General features: G+C 36.5%; 2 protein-coding genes across 4 annotated transcripts in view; one reads left to right on the forward strand and one right to left on the reverse strand.

Moving 5' to 3' along the window:
• LOC113493859 (Fanconi anemia group J protein homolog) overlaps nt 1–15,723 on the reverse strand; it is a 67,262-nt gene that overhangs the window by 2,338 nt on the left and 49,201 nt on the right. The window contains exons 4-16 of one of the 3 annotated variants that reach the window (XM_026871901.1): nt 12,180–12,266; nt 9,846–9,984; nt 7,887–8,076; nt 7,153–7,377; nt 6,568–6,687; nt 6,057–6,151; nt 5,443–5,570; nt 4,984–5,097; nt 4,395–4,519; nt 3,855–4,046; nt 3,449–3,630; nt 2,836–2,929; nt 129–242 (exon numbers count right to left, since the gene is read on the reverse strand). In XM_026871901.1, coding sequence (XP_026727702.1) covers nt 129–242; nt 2,836–2,929; nt 3,449–3,630; nt 3,855–4,046; nt 4,395–4,519; nt 4,984–5,097; nt 5,443–5,570; nt 6,057–6,151; nt 6,568–6,687; nt 7,153–7,377; nt 7,887–8,076; nt 9,846–9,984; nt 12,180–12,266 — 1,805 coding nt within the window. Of the gene's footprint in view, nt 1–128; nt 243–2,835; nt 2,930–3,448; nt 3,631–3,854; nt 4,047–4,394; nt 4,520–4,983; nt 5,098–5,442; nt 5,571–6,056; nt 6,152–6,567; nt 6,688–7,152; nt 7,378–7,886; nt 8,137–9,845; nt 9,985–12,179; nt 12,267–15,723 lie in introns of all 3 variants that reach the window. The other 2 variants (XM_026871893.1, XM_026871907.1) reach the window with 2 other exon arrangements.
• On the forward strand, nt 12,926–15,612 carry LOC113493929 (probable fatty acid-binding protein). The gene is made up of 4 exons (XM_026871967.1): nt 12,926–13,036; nt 13,967–14,136; nt 14,756–14,866; nt 15,335–15,612. The coding sequence occupies exons 1-4, from the start codon at nt 12,964–12,966 to the stop codon at nt 15,392–15,394; spliced, it is 414 nt and encodes a 137-aa protein (XP_026727768.1). The 5' UTR covers nt 12,926–12,963; the 3' UTR covers nt 15,395–15,612.

Here is a 15,723-nt window from a genome sequence, read left to right on the forward strand (position 1 = left end):
CTCAAAATTAAGTTCCAAAAATCCAACCGGAACAAAATACATACAAAATACGTATACATAGAATGTATAAAAACATGGCAAAAATGAGTGAGGACAACTGCTAGTTCCTTATTAATTCCTATACTCACACATACTACAGCCCTCGCCTGATGGTCCTTGAAGTCCATGCCTTCAGATACCTTGCCGCGGTACACCGCGAACAACAGGGCGCCCTTATCAGTGCCAACGGTACGGTAGAAAGACTGTCAAGGGAAAAACGACATTAATGTAAATAGTGTAGGGTTCAATTTTATACAAACCATTTTGTTACTTATAATAGTAGACAAGTTTAAATATAATAATAATAAATAATAATAAACATATTTATTTTCTCACCACAACATCAGTTACACGATTAGCCTTGTAAATATATTACATTAGTTTATTGTGGGAGACTGGTGCCTGAACTAGGCAACTAGTTAGCCTGTATTTCTGGCCACCAGGCCTCCTTGCCAATTAAACAATTGTTTAAGCAATAATCAAGAGCAGATTGTTGTGCTATTTAATTATATTCTATTCTATGGCATGTTAGTGATGTCAGTGTTAAATTGTGAGTGTGTTTAGTTTTCTAGTGATTTTTGTGTGTGTGTTTGTGTGTGTGTGTGTGTGTGTATGTGTGTGTGTGTGTGTTATATACATGCCTATTTATTTTCCTTTTTTTTTATTCTACTATTTTTAATAACTTTTCGGTTTTTTCGTAGTTCAGAGACAGAAGCCACTCAGTGACAGTTTTTTTGCATGCTTGTTTCGTAAGCGGCAATATATTGAGGTTTCTGTTTATGTTATTGTAGAGGTATGCTCCGATGAAGCAGAAAAAGCGATTGGCAAAACGGTTGCGAAAATGAGCGTTTCCTCGGTCCGCGGGATTGAAGTGTCTTTTCTGTACGCCAGAGGACTGAGTATAGGTAAGGAGCGAGTGTTGCTTTAAAACCGTATGTAAGATAAAAAGTTGGCGAACTGTTAAAACTTTATACTTCTTATAGAGCTCCTCTGTGGGAAAGCAGATTTCTAAAAACGATGATACCTTGAGTATCACTCGCTGTGCACGCTCCAACTGCATTAAAGAGGTTTTGTAGGTACCGCCCCAGGTAGTAATGCAATAGGTAACAGTGGCGAAGGGTGAATTTTCTTAGAAGGGAAGCCGGAACAAAAAAAAACCGTGATGCGTGAATTCTAGTTTTTATGGCTTGTATCTTATATCTTGTACGATGAATTTTCTTTAGCATTCTTATTATGAACTACATGCGTATTAGCAAAAAATGTTTCTATCCTATGATTTCCGAAATCATGCAATGATAAACAACTACGGATATGTTTTTCGGTCTGAACATGATTTTAGATGAATTTGTAAGATTATTAATATCATTAAATCCCGAGGGGCTCCATAAGCTGTTAGAATCTGAGCATAACAAGCAAGGAAAACAAAACATTTTATTTAATTTACAAATTCCCGTGAGCCAAGGATACTTGTTGTAAAAATAACTATTAAAATGTTTGAAAAACCCATCGCGTCGTTTATAATAAAATAATCATGTCAGGGCGAGCACGGCCTAAATGAATTACGTGTTTTTTATTTGCAAAACTCAACTTTGAAAAGGATGTTTCCTCAGTCAACAAATAATCTGATAGGCAGCATTCTACGTTCACTAATGCCGCCATGCTATCGAAATTACTCTATTATAACATATTACTACTTAAATAACAACTGCTTCTATTAAAACTAGAAACTAAAACAACTTACCTAAATACCTGCGTGAAATAGACGACTACCAAACAATACAACTAAACTGCACCACACTGCACTAACACGACACAAAACTATCACTAATTCACTCTAGTTTACACTAATTTACTCAAATAAATAAATTTCAACAATAGTACATGACCAATTCTAAATTATTATACTAATATATCGAATGAAATGCAAATGGTCTGGTGAAAAAAATATAAAGTTTGACAGATAAATGACCGCGAACCAAAAGTGAAAAGAAACTATCATTCTATCCCGTTCCGGCGGACAACGAAGTTCGGTATCATTCTATCTCGTTCTGGCGTATCTCTCCGTCCCTATAACTCGAAAAATTGCGGCTTCCCTAGCTCCTAAGATTGGCACGCTTTGTGACGTCAAGGTCACGATCGCTGCAATAGAAACTTTGTACTGGATTCCTGTTTCGCCTTACGAGTTACCTTAGTCCTTACTAACGACGACCAAATGCGCGTGAGCGGGATTTATTGCGCGGTGTAAAATGGTAGGCGGATTTTTTTTATAGTTATTTTTAAAAGAAATTTTATTGTTATATCAGTACTATAACTTCGTAAATTATTAATTTGTTTCAATGATAATGAAAAATAATAGACACTAGTATTTTCTATATTTCGAAAGGGAAGCCGGTAGGAATCGAGTTGTATGGAGCCTTCGCCACTGCATGTAGGGATTGACAGAGACTGAATATAGTGCATAATATAGTGCACTGATATATATTGTAATGTTAGATCGCACAAAATCTTTTATTTTCCAAAAGAATACTGAAAACATTACAATTGAAAAATAATAAAGACAAAGTTAAAAAAAAAGAAGCCACTCTCTCAAGGGATTATAATCTTTTAGTCGTGGGGTTTTAACAAAAATGCAAATCACATGCAAAAAGACAACCAGACTCAGGACAAGCGTTCTTGGCTCGCACTAACACTTGTCCTATACGGGGATCGAGCCCACGACACGTCGCGCACAGTGGGTTTGGCTTGGTAACCTCAACCACTCGGCTATCCGTGCAGAGATAATTATAAGTATGCTACCTCCATAGTCTCGATGTGTTCAGAATCCCTCCTCTTCTCATAGAATACGTTCTTGAGTTGTGTTAGTTTGTCCCACAACCCTGTCTCTTGCCAACTGAAAAAACAGTTTCTGTTGTTAAAGATTCAGTTGAATACTGCTGTGATTACACAAAGGTGGTTGTTGGGTCTGGGTGGTTCGAAACATTGCGGATTGGGGATTTAAAGAACATTTTGGTGCCAGAGCAGAAAAGCATAAGGAAGAAAATGTTTTTTTTTTGTTGGGTCTACTGCGCCAGACATTCCCGTCATTGTAACTTCTTTTAATCAGGATCTGCAATGAAACCAACATATATCACCGACTATTAAATTTTAGTGTCTTTGGCGTGATTGGTGAAGAGAATATATTCTTTCTGTGGATTAAAAAGAGGGAGTCCTGTATTAAGGTATAAGGAAATATTCCTCGCGACATAAATCTTGTGTAATATAACTAACATGTCAGTTACAAAGTTTCATTTCGCTTTACTTGCAATTCGGAACGCCATTGTCCATCAATGAACGAATATGGGCTCATGATGATGAAGACTAAGGGAAAGTATTATACCAATGAACCATTATTAATTAGAAGTATACTGACTCCTTGAGCAGCCTGTCGAGCAGCGAGTAGGAGGGCAGGAAGCAGAGCAGGCCGTGCGGCGTAAGCGCGGCCACCCGCAGCAGCGCGGCCCCGAGCGCGCGCGGCCCCGCGGCCCCGCGCAGCCCCGCGCTGCTGTACGCCTGGGGGCCGCTGGCCGAGCCGTGCAGGGACCCCACCCACACCTGCCACAGAGACACTTCCAGCTTGGTCCGTGTATGAGGATTACAACGCATTGCCATACACCGACACAAAAACGCGGATGACGTTGCACGGCGGCTCAGGTTTAGTCAGTAAGAGTCTGACACTACCTATTTCCTCCTACAAAATCAGACCTATTCCAAAAGTACTTAATAACGAATAATACTCTACTTAATAACTCATTTAAAACAAGTCAGTGAGTACATACCCTGTCAGCCGGTATGACATGGTTGGGGCTGACGCAGTGCGGGAAGCTGGTGGCCAGCTCGGAGTGCAGGCTGCTGAGGGGGGTGAGGGTCCCGGAGGCCAGGGCTATGCAGCGGGCTGACTGCAGCTCCTCCATCACGATGCCAGGGTTCATGCACAACAGGTTCAGGATCAGCTCGTCTTTTGCTATCCACTGTGGAACGGAAAAAATATTTTTGAAGTAAAATAAATGATTGAGGTATGTAGTTCATTTCGGAACTATTTTCCAAGTCAAGATATTACAATTGGTTGTGGAATGAAGTCGGAGAGTACTTAGTTGTCCAGCTGTGAGATACAAAAAGGGTCATTTTCTCTAACGCCATACAATCTGTCCAAGATTTTTGGTAATAGTTGCGGGAAAACAACAAAATCAAAATAATCAACTACTTACAGTTTTCTTATCCTTAGCAGCACGGAAGAAATTGAACACTATACTTATTTATATATTCAAATATTCAACCAACAAACTTAAAATATCTAAACTCAGTCATAGAACACATACATCGTTAAAATTGGAAGACCTCCAAGAGACTTGGTCAGAGAGCGTGTTGGTTCTGCCGGTGACGTGTCGCACCAGCGCCGGCTTGTAGTCGTCCAGGTACTGGCACTCGCCGCGGAACATGAACCCTGAGGATATCAAATATATAAAGTTCTTTTGTCGAAGTGTTCGCAGTAAAACTCCTCCGAAACTGCTTGACCGATTGTTATGAAACAATTGTTGTGTACAGGCATTTTTTTTGTGAAGTTTTATTTCTACGTACGCGACGTAAAGTGAGCCAATGAGTAAGTCAAATCAATCGGACAATAGCTATTTTTCATACTCTTGGGTAATTTTCTTGTTCGCATGTAATGTTAATCACCAGATCATCATCGTCCTAGCCTTCCCAACTATGATGAGGTCCGCTTAAAGTAAAGAATAAAAATAGGGGTATGAAAAAACAGATATTGTCCTATTCTCAAACCTACCTAATGCACACAAAAATTCATGTGAATCGGCCGAGTCGTTTTCGAGGAGTTAATTTCGTACACACGCGAGAATTTTCTATAATACAGATTATTTTATGAATATACAAAATGTAATGAGTACGTACCTAGTGCCATATCCAGTGACTCTAATAGTGTTCCTGTGGCCTGCGTGACGCCGTACAGAGTCCGCGGGTCCTCACGCAAACGGCGGCAGAAGCTTGAAGAGTTGCGCTTGAATTCTGATTCAGGGAAAATGTTTTTAGGTAAGCAATAAACCACACAAAACTTAAAAAATCTTTTTTTAAAGCCCAGTTAACATTTCTATTGCACAGTATGTATGTATTTTAATTAAATAATAATAATTAACCAATATTTTTTTTTAATTCGGTATCCAATTATTAAAAAAACACGGTATCCCATTTGATTGCTGTCTGTTCGTCTGAAATTATATTTATTGACAGGTTCATTTTCTCGTAAATCGTTTTAGTTGAAATAAACACACATCCTTTCGTTAAAAACAACATCTTAATATAATTATCCTTCATTTTCATTGAGATCTTGCGTTAGTTATAATATCTACTCACCGCTATAATGTACGCTTCCAATGTTGTGATTATTGAGGGTGTTCACAAAGTTGCGAGCCTCCCACAGATGTACCGCCTCGTTGTTTTGTACAGGCTGTTGTTTTACTAACGGCATCTGATGCTCGAACCTAAACAGATCAATAAAGCATATTTTTTATATCTAGCCCACTTTGTCCCACAGCTGGGAAAAGGTCTCAGAGCAAGAAAACCCTTGTTACAGGACTTTCAGAGACTTCCAAATCAAATTCACAAAGACACCTTGGCTAAAAAACGAGCATGTTTTACGCAGGAATCCAACCCGCGGTTTGTCACACATGGAAATGGTAAACAACACCAGTTATCTCTCAAAATGTAATGTATCTCATACAAAACATTTGAAAAGGTGTATCTAAAGGGGACAACAAGTATATAAATAGTTTATGGGTTATCAACATTAGAATTAATTACGAGGAGTATTGGTCGCATACATTTATTTCGACAGCTGTTCTAAGTGCACGACTATATTGACTCGTATCGTTAAAATGTAACTAATATTTTGTATTCCAGCTTAAATAATTTGAATAATAAATAATATTATCTAATATAACTGAAATTCCTTCGTTATAGATACTCACCAATCATTCCAGTCTCTGAGATTCCGCACTAGACATTCTATAAAATGCATCACATCTTGGTTGGAAACTGTATATGTCATCACAGTCTCCAGTTCCTACAAAAATAATAATCAACAATAATAATGTATTGTAAAATTTAAACTTTAATGTAAAACTGTAATAAGAGAAAATGAGGCACAAAACAATCTGTGCTACGATTTTTTTATTTGGCTACGAATGTCTTATTTGCTACAAGTATCTTAATTGCTACAATACAAATATCCCATTTTTCTACGAATTTCTCACTTGCCACTAATGTCTCATATTGCTACGAATTTCTCATTCGGCTACAGTTTTCACATTTCGCTACGAACGTCGTACTTTACTACGAATGGCTGATTTGCTACAAATATCCCATTGTCCTACGAATCTCCTTTCCCGCTACGGACGACTAATTTTCTCAAGAATGATCCGTTTTTCGACTTCAAAATTTTACCTTCTTTAAGACATTCTTGTTTAATTATCAACTTACTTTGAGAGAGGTCCTGATCTGCTGCTGCGTGATGCTGACGGTCGCGACGTCGCGACAGATGCCCTCGATGTTGTGAGCCTCGTCTATTATCACTATGTTCTTTTCCAGGCTTATTGAGAGCTGTTTAAATAAATAAGTATTAGTTGAATATCCTAAAAACACTTCCATCATAACAAAGGTAAAGGCAAAGTAAATAAACAACTGATTGAGATGAAGTAACTCGCTATACCAGTACAAATAATTGAAGGCTTTTTCTTAGATGGTCTAAGGAAATATTGAAGAATATTAAAAACATCTAATCTTTATTCGGAGTCGGAGACATTTTGGAAACAAATGATTTTCATGGACGCGTCTCAATGAACAACAACAACACTTTAACGTTTTTAAGCTGGGAAACAAACATAGAAAAAAATATAGACGAATGGGACCCCCTTTTTAAGTGGGTCGAAAATGGGATATACAGAAAGAAAAGCGACCCCTCGACCATGTCTCATTTCGTACCTATGTCCCATATTGCTACGAATATGTCAATCGGCTACAATCCCACTTTGCTACGAACGTCGCAATTCGCTGCGTGGTACTTACACTACTCCTGATGCTGGGATCAATCAAGTAGTTATATGGGCAGAACACAATATGGGCAGTCTTGGCCAGAGCCCTGGCTCCGTAGTAAGGACAAGCTTCTCTCTCCACGCCGATCTCCACCAGGTCTTCAAGATCAAAGGCATCTGGGAGTGTGTTGTGAGTGAATGCTGTCCGGTTGTCGTAGTACTTGCAGTTCGTGTTGTCTCGCCTCGAGCCGGATTGCGGCTGGAAGGTGGGAGGGGGATAGAGATATAGAGGTGTATTCTATTTGAGCGGTATGCTTTTAAGAAACGGTGTTACTTGTCATTGGCTTGCAATATGTTGCGGTCATGTAAAATTGAAGTAACAAAAAGTGAGAAAAAAGCAAAGTTGAACATTATCTTCAAACTTGTAAGACTTATATTAGAAAAAAAAACCTTAATCAATCCGATAAGACTAAATAAATGCTTAAATCTTATCAGACTTTTAAACTATTTCTTTATCCAACAGGTATACATTTTTGAAAAAAAAACCAAACAAATTTGCTAAGGAACAATGAATCGCTTGGTATCAAACCAATAAAATTATGACCGTAAACTAATCTTTAGTTATAGTGCAATACAAAAACATCTCTGAAAATCCCAACCCTCCAGCTTTCACGGTTCATAAGATACACTTATAGATATGACATTCTCACAGATAGACAGACAGCGTACCTTCATAATAAGGTTCCACTTTTACCCTTTGTAACTAACCTTAATACAAGCTCTACACATATCATTCTTGGAGCTCCACGTCCTTCTGTCCAACTCCTTGATACACGACTTGTCTCTACTGGACAGGAGAGTCATCTTCATCTCTCCACAGTACGATGTCCGTCGGAACTCCTTTATAACCTGCTTCAACTGCGAGTGGGTCCGGGCGCCATAGTATATCGTAGGGAGGCTGGAAGCAACAATCATTGATGTGCAGACACGGAGATTCTCCACCAATCCGTAAAGGTTTCTGGAACCAACCACCGGTATGCAAACACCCGTCATGCAGAAAATCCAACTAAGTAGTTATTAAAAAAGTTACTCTAGTTATTTCCACAACTTTCAAACAACGCCATCTAGTGTCAAATTAGGCGAAACTTGTAATATGAGTACTAGACTACTAATATAATTACTTCTATATTATTTATATTTAAATGCATAATTAATATGGATAAATTATACGCAGACAGAACAAATGATCGTGCTCATCATACAAATATTACTAACTTCAAACGTTTTTGTTTTAATTAAAAGTAACTATTATACTAAGCCTCTACTAATGAAAAATATATTGGAAAAAACCTGGATCTTAAACATGAAACTGGGGAATCTTCAACCCGCAAGTTAGCGAAAGCAGTGATCATTGGTTTTTCCATCTCTATGTGATAAGTGGCCATCATACGGGGTACTTCCAGGCTAATATTATTATATTTTATTATGGAATCATTGTTATAATTAAGTATATCATATTAATAACTATTATTGTAGGCATGCTCTTAAAATTATCTATTTATATAATAAGGCTTACCAACTACTTCTGATAATGCACATGAGAATTTTAACTAAGTACATTTGAGGGAAATAAGTCTTCCTTAGGCGAGAAAAACATGCATGTTTTAGAAATCACGGGATAGATCAACAACCCTACATCCATGCAATAACTACAACAATTAAATTACTAAACTACACAAAACACTAAACAAATTTTACTAATAATATATCTTTCATTATAATCTACTCTATAACAAAAAATACCATTTAAAACTACTATAAAACCTAGAAACCATACCAGCTTTGTCATGCGCAAGAACACCAGTTTTTGAAAACCCCCAACGGTCCATGCATCATAAAAACAAATGAAAAACGTTCTTAAGTGAACTGGAGGGGCATTTTTTTTGGTAAGGCGGGGGTTTCCTCATAGACACCCACTCCCTTGGGGGGAGGAAGCGGGTAGTGACAGACTCTTACTAACTAAATCTGAACCGCCATGCTACGTCATCCGCCTTTTTGTGTCGGTGTATGGCAATGCATAGCATTTCAACACGCACCGACCGCGGTGCATCGTCGTGTAATAGATAGCAACGGCTTCTTTCATTTTGGAGGCCGACGTGTAGAGAGCGTCGGCCTCTCCACCTTATACTACGACCACATCCACTGTCCAAATGTGGCACCCCGTCGGGGGAAACTGGAGGGCCACGTCTATTGGTGCGGAAGAGAGATGTCACTCTACATCGTGTATAGCGCTGTCACGCTTTCACATCTATAATGATATTACTTTAAGACGTGGTGGTCACATCTTTAAGCATCATAATTCGGGATGCATTGCAACTTATGAATACGGATAACAACACTTTCTGGAATTCATTTAGTGATACATATGGCAACATGACACCCAAAAAAATAACGAATGACAAGGTTTTATTTCTGTCGAGTTCCAGAACGCCATCTAGTATCAAGCTAAGTAAAGCTCTCATTATGAGTACTAGACAAAAGTTTAGACCAAAATAAAAATAGCCAACCTAAATCGTGTATATCACACAAACATTAATTATACAGAATGGGAATTTCTACACACGTCGTTTGGTGCAGCAGTCAGATCTCAACAGAACACCCACTACACCAACACCCAGTCAGAATGTTTAATAATAGTAATATAATTAATAATGGCTGATAACACACCTTACGCTCTCCGGTGTTTCAGGTTTATCAACTTGGATCATTTTTTCAGGAGTCGATGGGATTGGGGTTGTGACGTCATCTTCGAATTCAGCGGAACCCAGGCGACGCCGCTTGTGAATGTTCACGAGGTTTGTAGTTTCTGATAAAAAATATAGAAATTATAGAAGTCGGTAAATAAATAAAAAGGGGTTTTTAGGGGTAACTAAGTCAAGTAGTCAAGCAGATAGTAAAATAAAAGTAGAGGAAGAAATAAAAAGTTTCAACAGCTGATCAGAATGAATCAGATAGATTTGCCAATATTTAGACATCTTATAAGTAAAATACTCAGAAAACGAAGTTAATTTTAAATATTCTTAAGTATGGCATAAACACAGGTAATTATATTGTTTCTATTAATTAATACCATTTTATTTAATTACACCTCTTATACATAGCCAATGAAAAAAAAGCGGACTATTTGCCTGAGGCATTCTCTACCAGTCAACCATAGCGTGATGCAGAGATAACAAGATGTAGGTGCATAAATACAAAAGGTTGAAAATAATATTATCAGGGAAACAATGATAACATCAACTACAAACCGACCTGTATACGCCCCACTGCTGGGCAAAGACCTCTTCATATATTAGCACACTGTAACACGACTTTCTCAGGGTGTCGACGTGTAGGAATGTATATACTTATGTGAATATATAATCAGCTTTCATTACTAGAGCCGCCTCTATGCTCATTGTTTCAACGGAATTAAAGGTTTAAAACACACTTAGTATACGTCACGCAATAAATGTGTTAAGTGAGTAGTCGTGTCTTATGACGATTAAACTATGTAAGATGTCGATATTTTAGAGGAAAACAATGTAAACTAATTTAAATAAAGATACACAAAACGCACAATTAAAATGTAAAGAAATGTATATAATCAAAATAAAAAAGAAATCAGAGTAGTCTTGTACACCGAGCCGAAAACGAGTGATAGATCAGGTAGCAAAGGTTATCAAAAAATATTGATCAAGTACTTTGCGAGTAACAAGCATCTATAAATAAAACGAAAAAAAAAACGTATACCCTGCGAAGTGATGCCGACAAACTGTCTCTTATATATATGTTAATACAACAATAATATACCTAGCATCTAGAGTGTACAGGTACATACAGTCAGGTGACATAATTATCATAATTGAAGCACTCTCTGTTCCCGAAATTTCGTGTCTACAAATATGAAAATGCTTTGTACACACTGTTATGTACAAGAAGTTATAAGGCAGACTATTTCAAAATCATCAACACAATTAATTTCAATCTCAACAACGATAGGCGAGCGTAACCTAAGTATGTCACCCTCGCTTATAATGCAGCACTAGACAAAGCACAGACGGATCGTGAAGCTATGTAACGATGACATTTCCGGCATGCCACCAGATGCCGCCGCTGCAAGTCAACTAATGTACCTAGTTAATCAACGAGGAATGTTATATATAGTTGTGTAAGAGGTGTTACTACAAATATATAGTGTCTATAGACTGTATCTAATATAGTTGATTGTATTGTATGTCAAAACATTTAGTTTAGTTGTGAAGGAAAAGTTATAATACATGAAACTGTTTTGGAATACGAAATGGAGTAAAACATAATCATTCTGGCGGAGTAGGATAAAAAATCTGAATTGAAAAAAAGAAACTGTTTTAGTTTTAAGAAGTTGTGTTAAATAAAATAATAGGAAATAAAATTGTGGATCAAATGGATCGCTGCGAAAAGAAATCTTTCTTCATGACATCCAACGAATAAAATTTAAAATTAATTCCAATCCAACATGGCGTCAAGACGAGACGCCATTACAGCGATGACGTCACCGAGTACCAGATGAATTGATGGAACCCCAAGCGACACGGTCGGGGATCACTCGAATACTTTTAATATGGCGAGAGATAAGCCACGCATCTGTTACCAATGTTTTACAAGGGGAGATGCAGACAGAATTATTAATTGAGAATTCTTTACGATGAATGTTAATGAATACACGATGTAAAGAGCAGGGAAGGGTTTGATTTGTTCGTGGAGAAGTCACTGCAGGATAGCGAAATTCATATTCACTTTGATGAGATACAAAAATCACGCGTGAGGATATTAAAGATGAATCCTTAAGTACTGGAAGCCGACCATAAGAATATTGGGAAAAGGCTAGGCTGGTAAATTAGGTACATGTAGGTACATATGGAACAAAAAGTGACACTCAGACTAGTAGTATACATATATTTAATGGTTGTTTCTTCAAAAGATACAATTATAACTTACAATACAATACTAAGTTCATATGATGTTTGTATATCAACATACCATCTTCGTTCTCTCTGTATGGAGTTTTCTCCTGCCGAGTGCTGGAGGTCTCACCATTCTCTGGCTTGTAGTATATACTTTTCTCTCCTGCAAATATTTCATTTAATTAACAATTTGTGTATACGTGCGGATGAATACAAAAACGACGTTCGAAAGAAATGCATATTTTTGAAGAAATATCTAAATCGTGATTTTGATAGAGTAGATAAAGGGATTTGAATGGGAATAGAAAAAAAGGCTTTTAGCCAAAGTATACGTACGAGAGACGTAAGTTTTTCTCTTCTGCTATCAAATCATTTCTTAATACATTAATGCAGATCAGTAAATAAATGTTTAGAGGAAAGTTTTTGCATTCAACGATTAAATTGTATGCGCTAATGTTTCATAAATATGTAAAGTCAGCCTGTTTGTCACCATAAAATGGAACTTTAAAACAAATAGACTTACAACTAGCACTAGACAAAGATAGTTAAACTTGCAAATGGATACAAAGTAGATAAGGGTTTACAAGCGAATTTAGCGAATTATATTTGAAGTTGATGCTTGAAATATATTCAAAAGCGATCATAAGGGCGTAGTTAATTTATAACCACAAAATCAAAGTTTATCAAAATTATTGTCATAAATTACGAGTGCCATATTATCTATTCAGATCAATGAATGTCTCGTAAAATGCGATAACTACTGGGATGTTAGATATGAAGATGACAGCAGGTACAGCAACTCGCAAAAATAAATACTGATACCTTATCTAGCATGTTGATAACAATGTGAGCCGTTGGAAATGGACGCGTTTTTAGGTAAAAAATATGTGTTGGCTAATTCGGAAAACTTTGAGGACTATTTAATATTTCTTGGTGAGTTTTTTACTATATTTGTTAGATATTAATTGAGTATTAATATTTGGTTTGCTTTTTATATTGTGGTTTGAATATTGAATGGAATTTATGAAAGTTATTTAAAAGCGTTCCAATCACGGGTATTTGTGGCAGTTTTGTTCCAAATACAAAAAAAAAATGTTTGATAATCTTTTTTAGGGTTGTGACAAAGATTTGTGATAGTTTTAGATTGGTTTAAGGCATGTCAATATAAATTTTGTTAATCATTCTAAACTAGGCCAGTGAAACGTCTAATAGTTTTAATTTACCATAAGGTTTCAAGTTAATATCGTCACTTCAGGCGTATAACGATGCGACGGATAAAATATAAAAAAGCATAAAATTTCATTTTAGAATTTCGTGGTTTGTGTAAATAAATATATTTGTATACTAATTCCAGTTGAATGCTAAATCAAATTAATTATTGAAGTGTGATTTGGTTTATCAAAAAGCGGTTTCCATCCGGTAATTTACGTCGTTTTGTATGAATGAATTTTGATAGATATTGAATTATTCTATCAGTGTTTTATCGATAATTAATCGTGTTGATACTAATTGATTTTACTAATTTATAATTAGGTAATTAATTTGATTGAGCGGTTCTTTTATTAGTACATGTGTACCCGGTTTAATCTCCATTTTTTGAACTCTACAGATTATTGTTTTCACTTTTACGAATGATGGTTTTGGATTTTTCCCGGAAGACATTTTACATTTATGATATTCGATAGACTGGGAAATAAAAAAATAACACGAAATCAAAACTTTTTACTACATTATTCCGACTTTTGGTTCATTATAAAGAAGACATGGATTTCGATCGGTTTAATCGAATCTTGTAGATCGAAACTAGTCGGACAATCCTGATAAATCCGTGAGTGTTGTATCACTTAATACTTTCGTTTACAGACTACGGATACTTCGCTCGTAAGACAGCGATGAGCTTAAGGCAGGAACACATCCTGACCCTCAACGATGATGGAAGTTATACTTTCGTGTTCACGTCACCGCTGGCCAGTTCCACCGTCACCTTCACACCAGGAGTCGAATTGGAGGAGATCAAGGCTGATGGGGTTAAGGTGGGTCTAATTGGGAGTTATGATTTGGTGATCGGTAATATCAATTTTGGAAGGTGTTTTTCTTGTCAATGATATGTATAAAAGAATTTGTGAAAAGATTTAAGAAGTATTATGGTTAGGACTGCTAAAAGATCACGCCAAAGTTGAAGTAAAAAGGTTAACGCAATTAAGGTTTGACCGAAATAAAGGTGAATTATGTATTTAAGTTATTTCACTATGAGACACTGAGATTTTTCAGTGTGACAGTTCCTTCCGTAGGTAGTCGCCTTCTGTAGTCCTTTTAATAAATTTATAGTTAGGGACAAAAGTTGTTATCAATATCAAAAATATTTTTGTTTCTAGTCGGCTTAAAAAGGCGCTTGAGAAACGTCAGATAACGTAATTACAGCATCATCTATGTAATATTATGGTATATAATAATATAATAAAGAATTGAATTGTACAAGTGACTCTACTCAATTTGCACCAGAACAAAATGTAGTTCTCATTGAGAAGAACTAGAAAGAAACTCCGAAGGGTAAATTTTCAGTCATGAAAAAATTGGTGTTCTTTTAGACTTTAGGTACTTACAAACCTATATACTAGTACATGCAACTAAATCCTTAATGTATAAATGCAGGTGAAATGCACAATAACGTTGGATGATAACGTGATGACTCACATCCAAGTGGAAGATAGCGGGAGGACTTCCAAGCACGTCAGAGAGTTCTACGAGGACAAGATGATTGTGGTAAGCATTGTTATAATAGCTCTTATCATGATGAGTAACATGAATATTGCTAGTGTTGGGTTAGACCAGTCAATATGTCCTTTTTTACATTAAGTTATAATCGAAATTACCCGAAGACTAGCTTATTCGGCAATAGGCTTGAACTTGATTATGATCAATCTTTTACGTTCGTTTCTATGGTAACCTTATGGTAACGGTAGATTAAAATTACTAAGGCGCCACTGTCTGCCCGCCTGTTACCAGGCTGTATATCGTGAACTGTGAAACAGACTATCTAGTTTAAATTTACCCAGATGAAGTATTTCTGTTGCTGAAATAACAACAAATTATAATCAATATCAATGTTTAGCAACGGTGGTTATTTGATAGGCGATATGTTTTTGCGATGTTTTTCCTTTAATTAACCGATGTGTACGGGACCTTGAGAAACAAGAATTCGAATCACACTTGACTTGTTTTTATTTTCAGACAACAACAGCAGATGGTTTCAACAAAACTGCAGTAAGGTTTTATGTTGCGGAAACATAAATGAATCTCAGAAAAAAGTAGAAACAGAAGACATGGATGAAGACAATCCAAAAGGATTAAAAGAACATTGAAGTATACAGAGTCCTGGTGTGCGAACTCCATCGGAAATCTATGAAAGTATAGAGGAACTTGAGGTATATCGGAATGAATATATAACATGCCCCAAATATATAATTAAAAGGACCAACATTTAATAAATGAAATTGCTCAAAATTTTATTTTCTTTTTTTTGTCTTCCTTATATGCCTATCTCTTTCCTAAGGTACGTTTGGATCGGCTTCCATTCCCGGCAGATTCAAATATATATTTTTTTAATCTTGAAAACTTAA

Source organism: Trichoplusia ni, chromosome 1 (genome assembly GCF_003590095.1).
Source record: "Trichoplusia ni isolate ovarian cell line Hi5 chromosome 1, tn1, whole genome shotgun sequence".
Lineage (NCBI taxonomy): Eukaryota > Metazoa > Arthropoda > Insecta > Lepidoptera > Noctuidae > Trichoplusia > Trichoplusia ni.

Bases quoted from the DNA above. Each gene is read 5' to 3' on its own strand.
- LOC113493929 (XM_026871967.1), top strand. From the start codon at position 12,964: ATGGACGCGTTTTTAGGTAAAAAATATGTGTTGGCTAATTCGGAAAAC. The intron at 13,037-13,966 runs GTGAGTTTTTTA...TTTCGTTTACAG, and splicing joins GGACTATTTAATATTTCTTG to ACTACGGATACTTCGCTCGT. The intron at 14,867-15,334 runs GTAAGCATTGTT...TTTTATTTTCAG, and splicing joins ACGAGGACAAGATGATTGTG to ACAACAACAGCAGATGGTTT.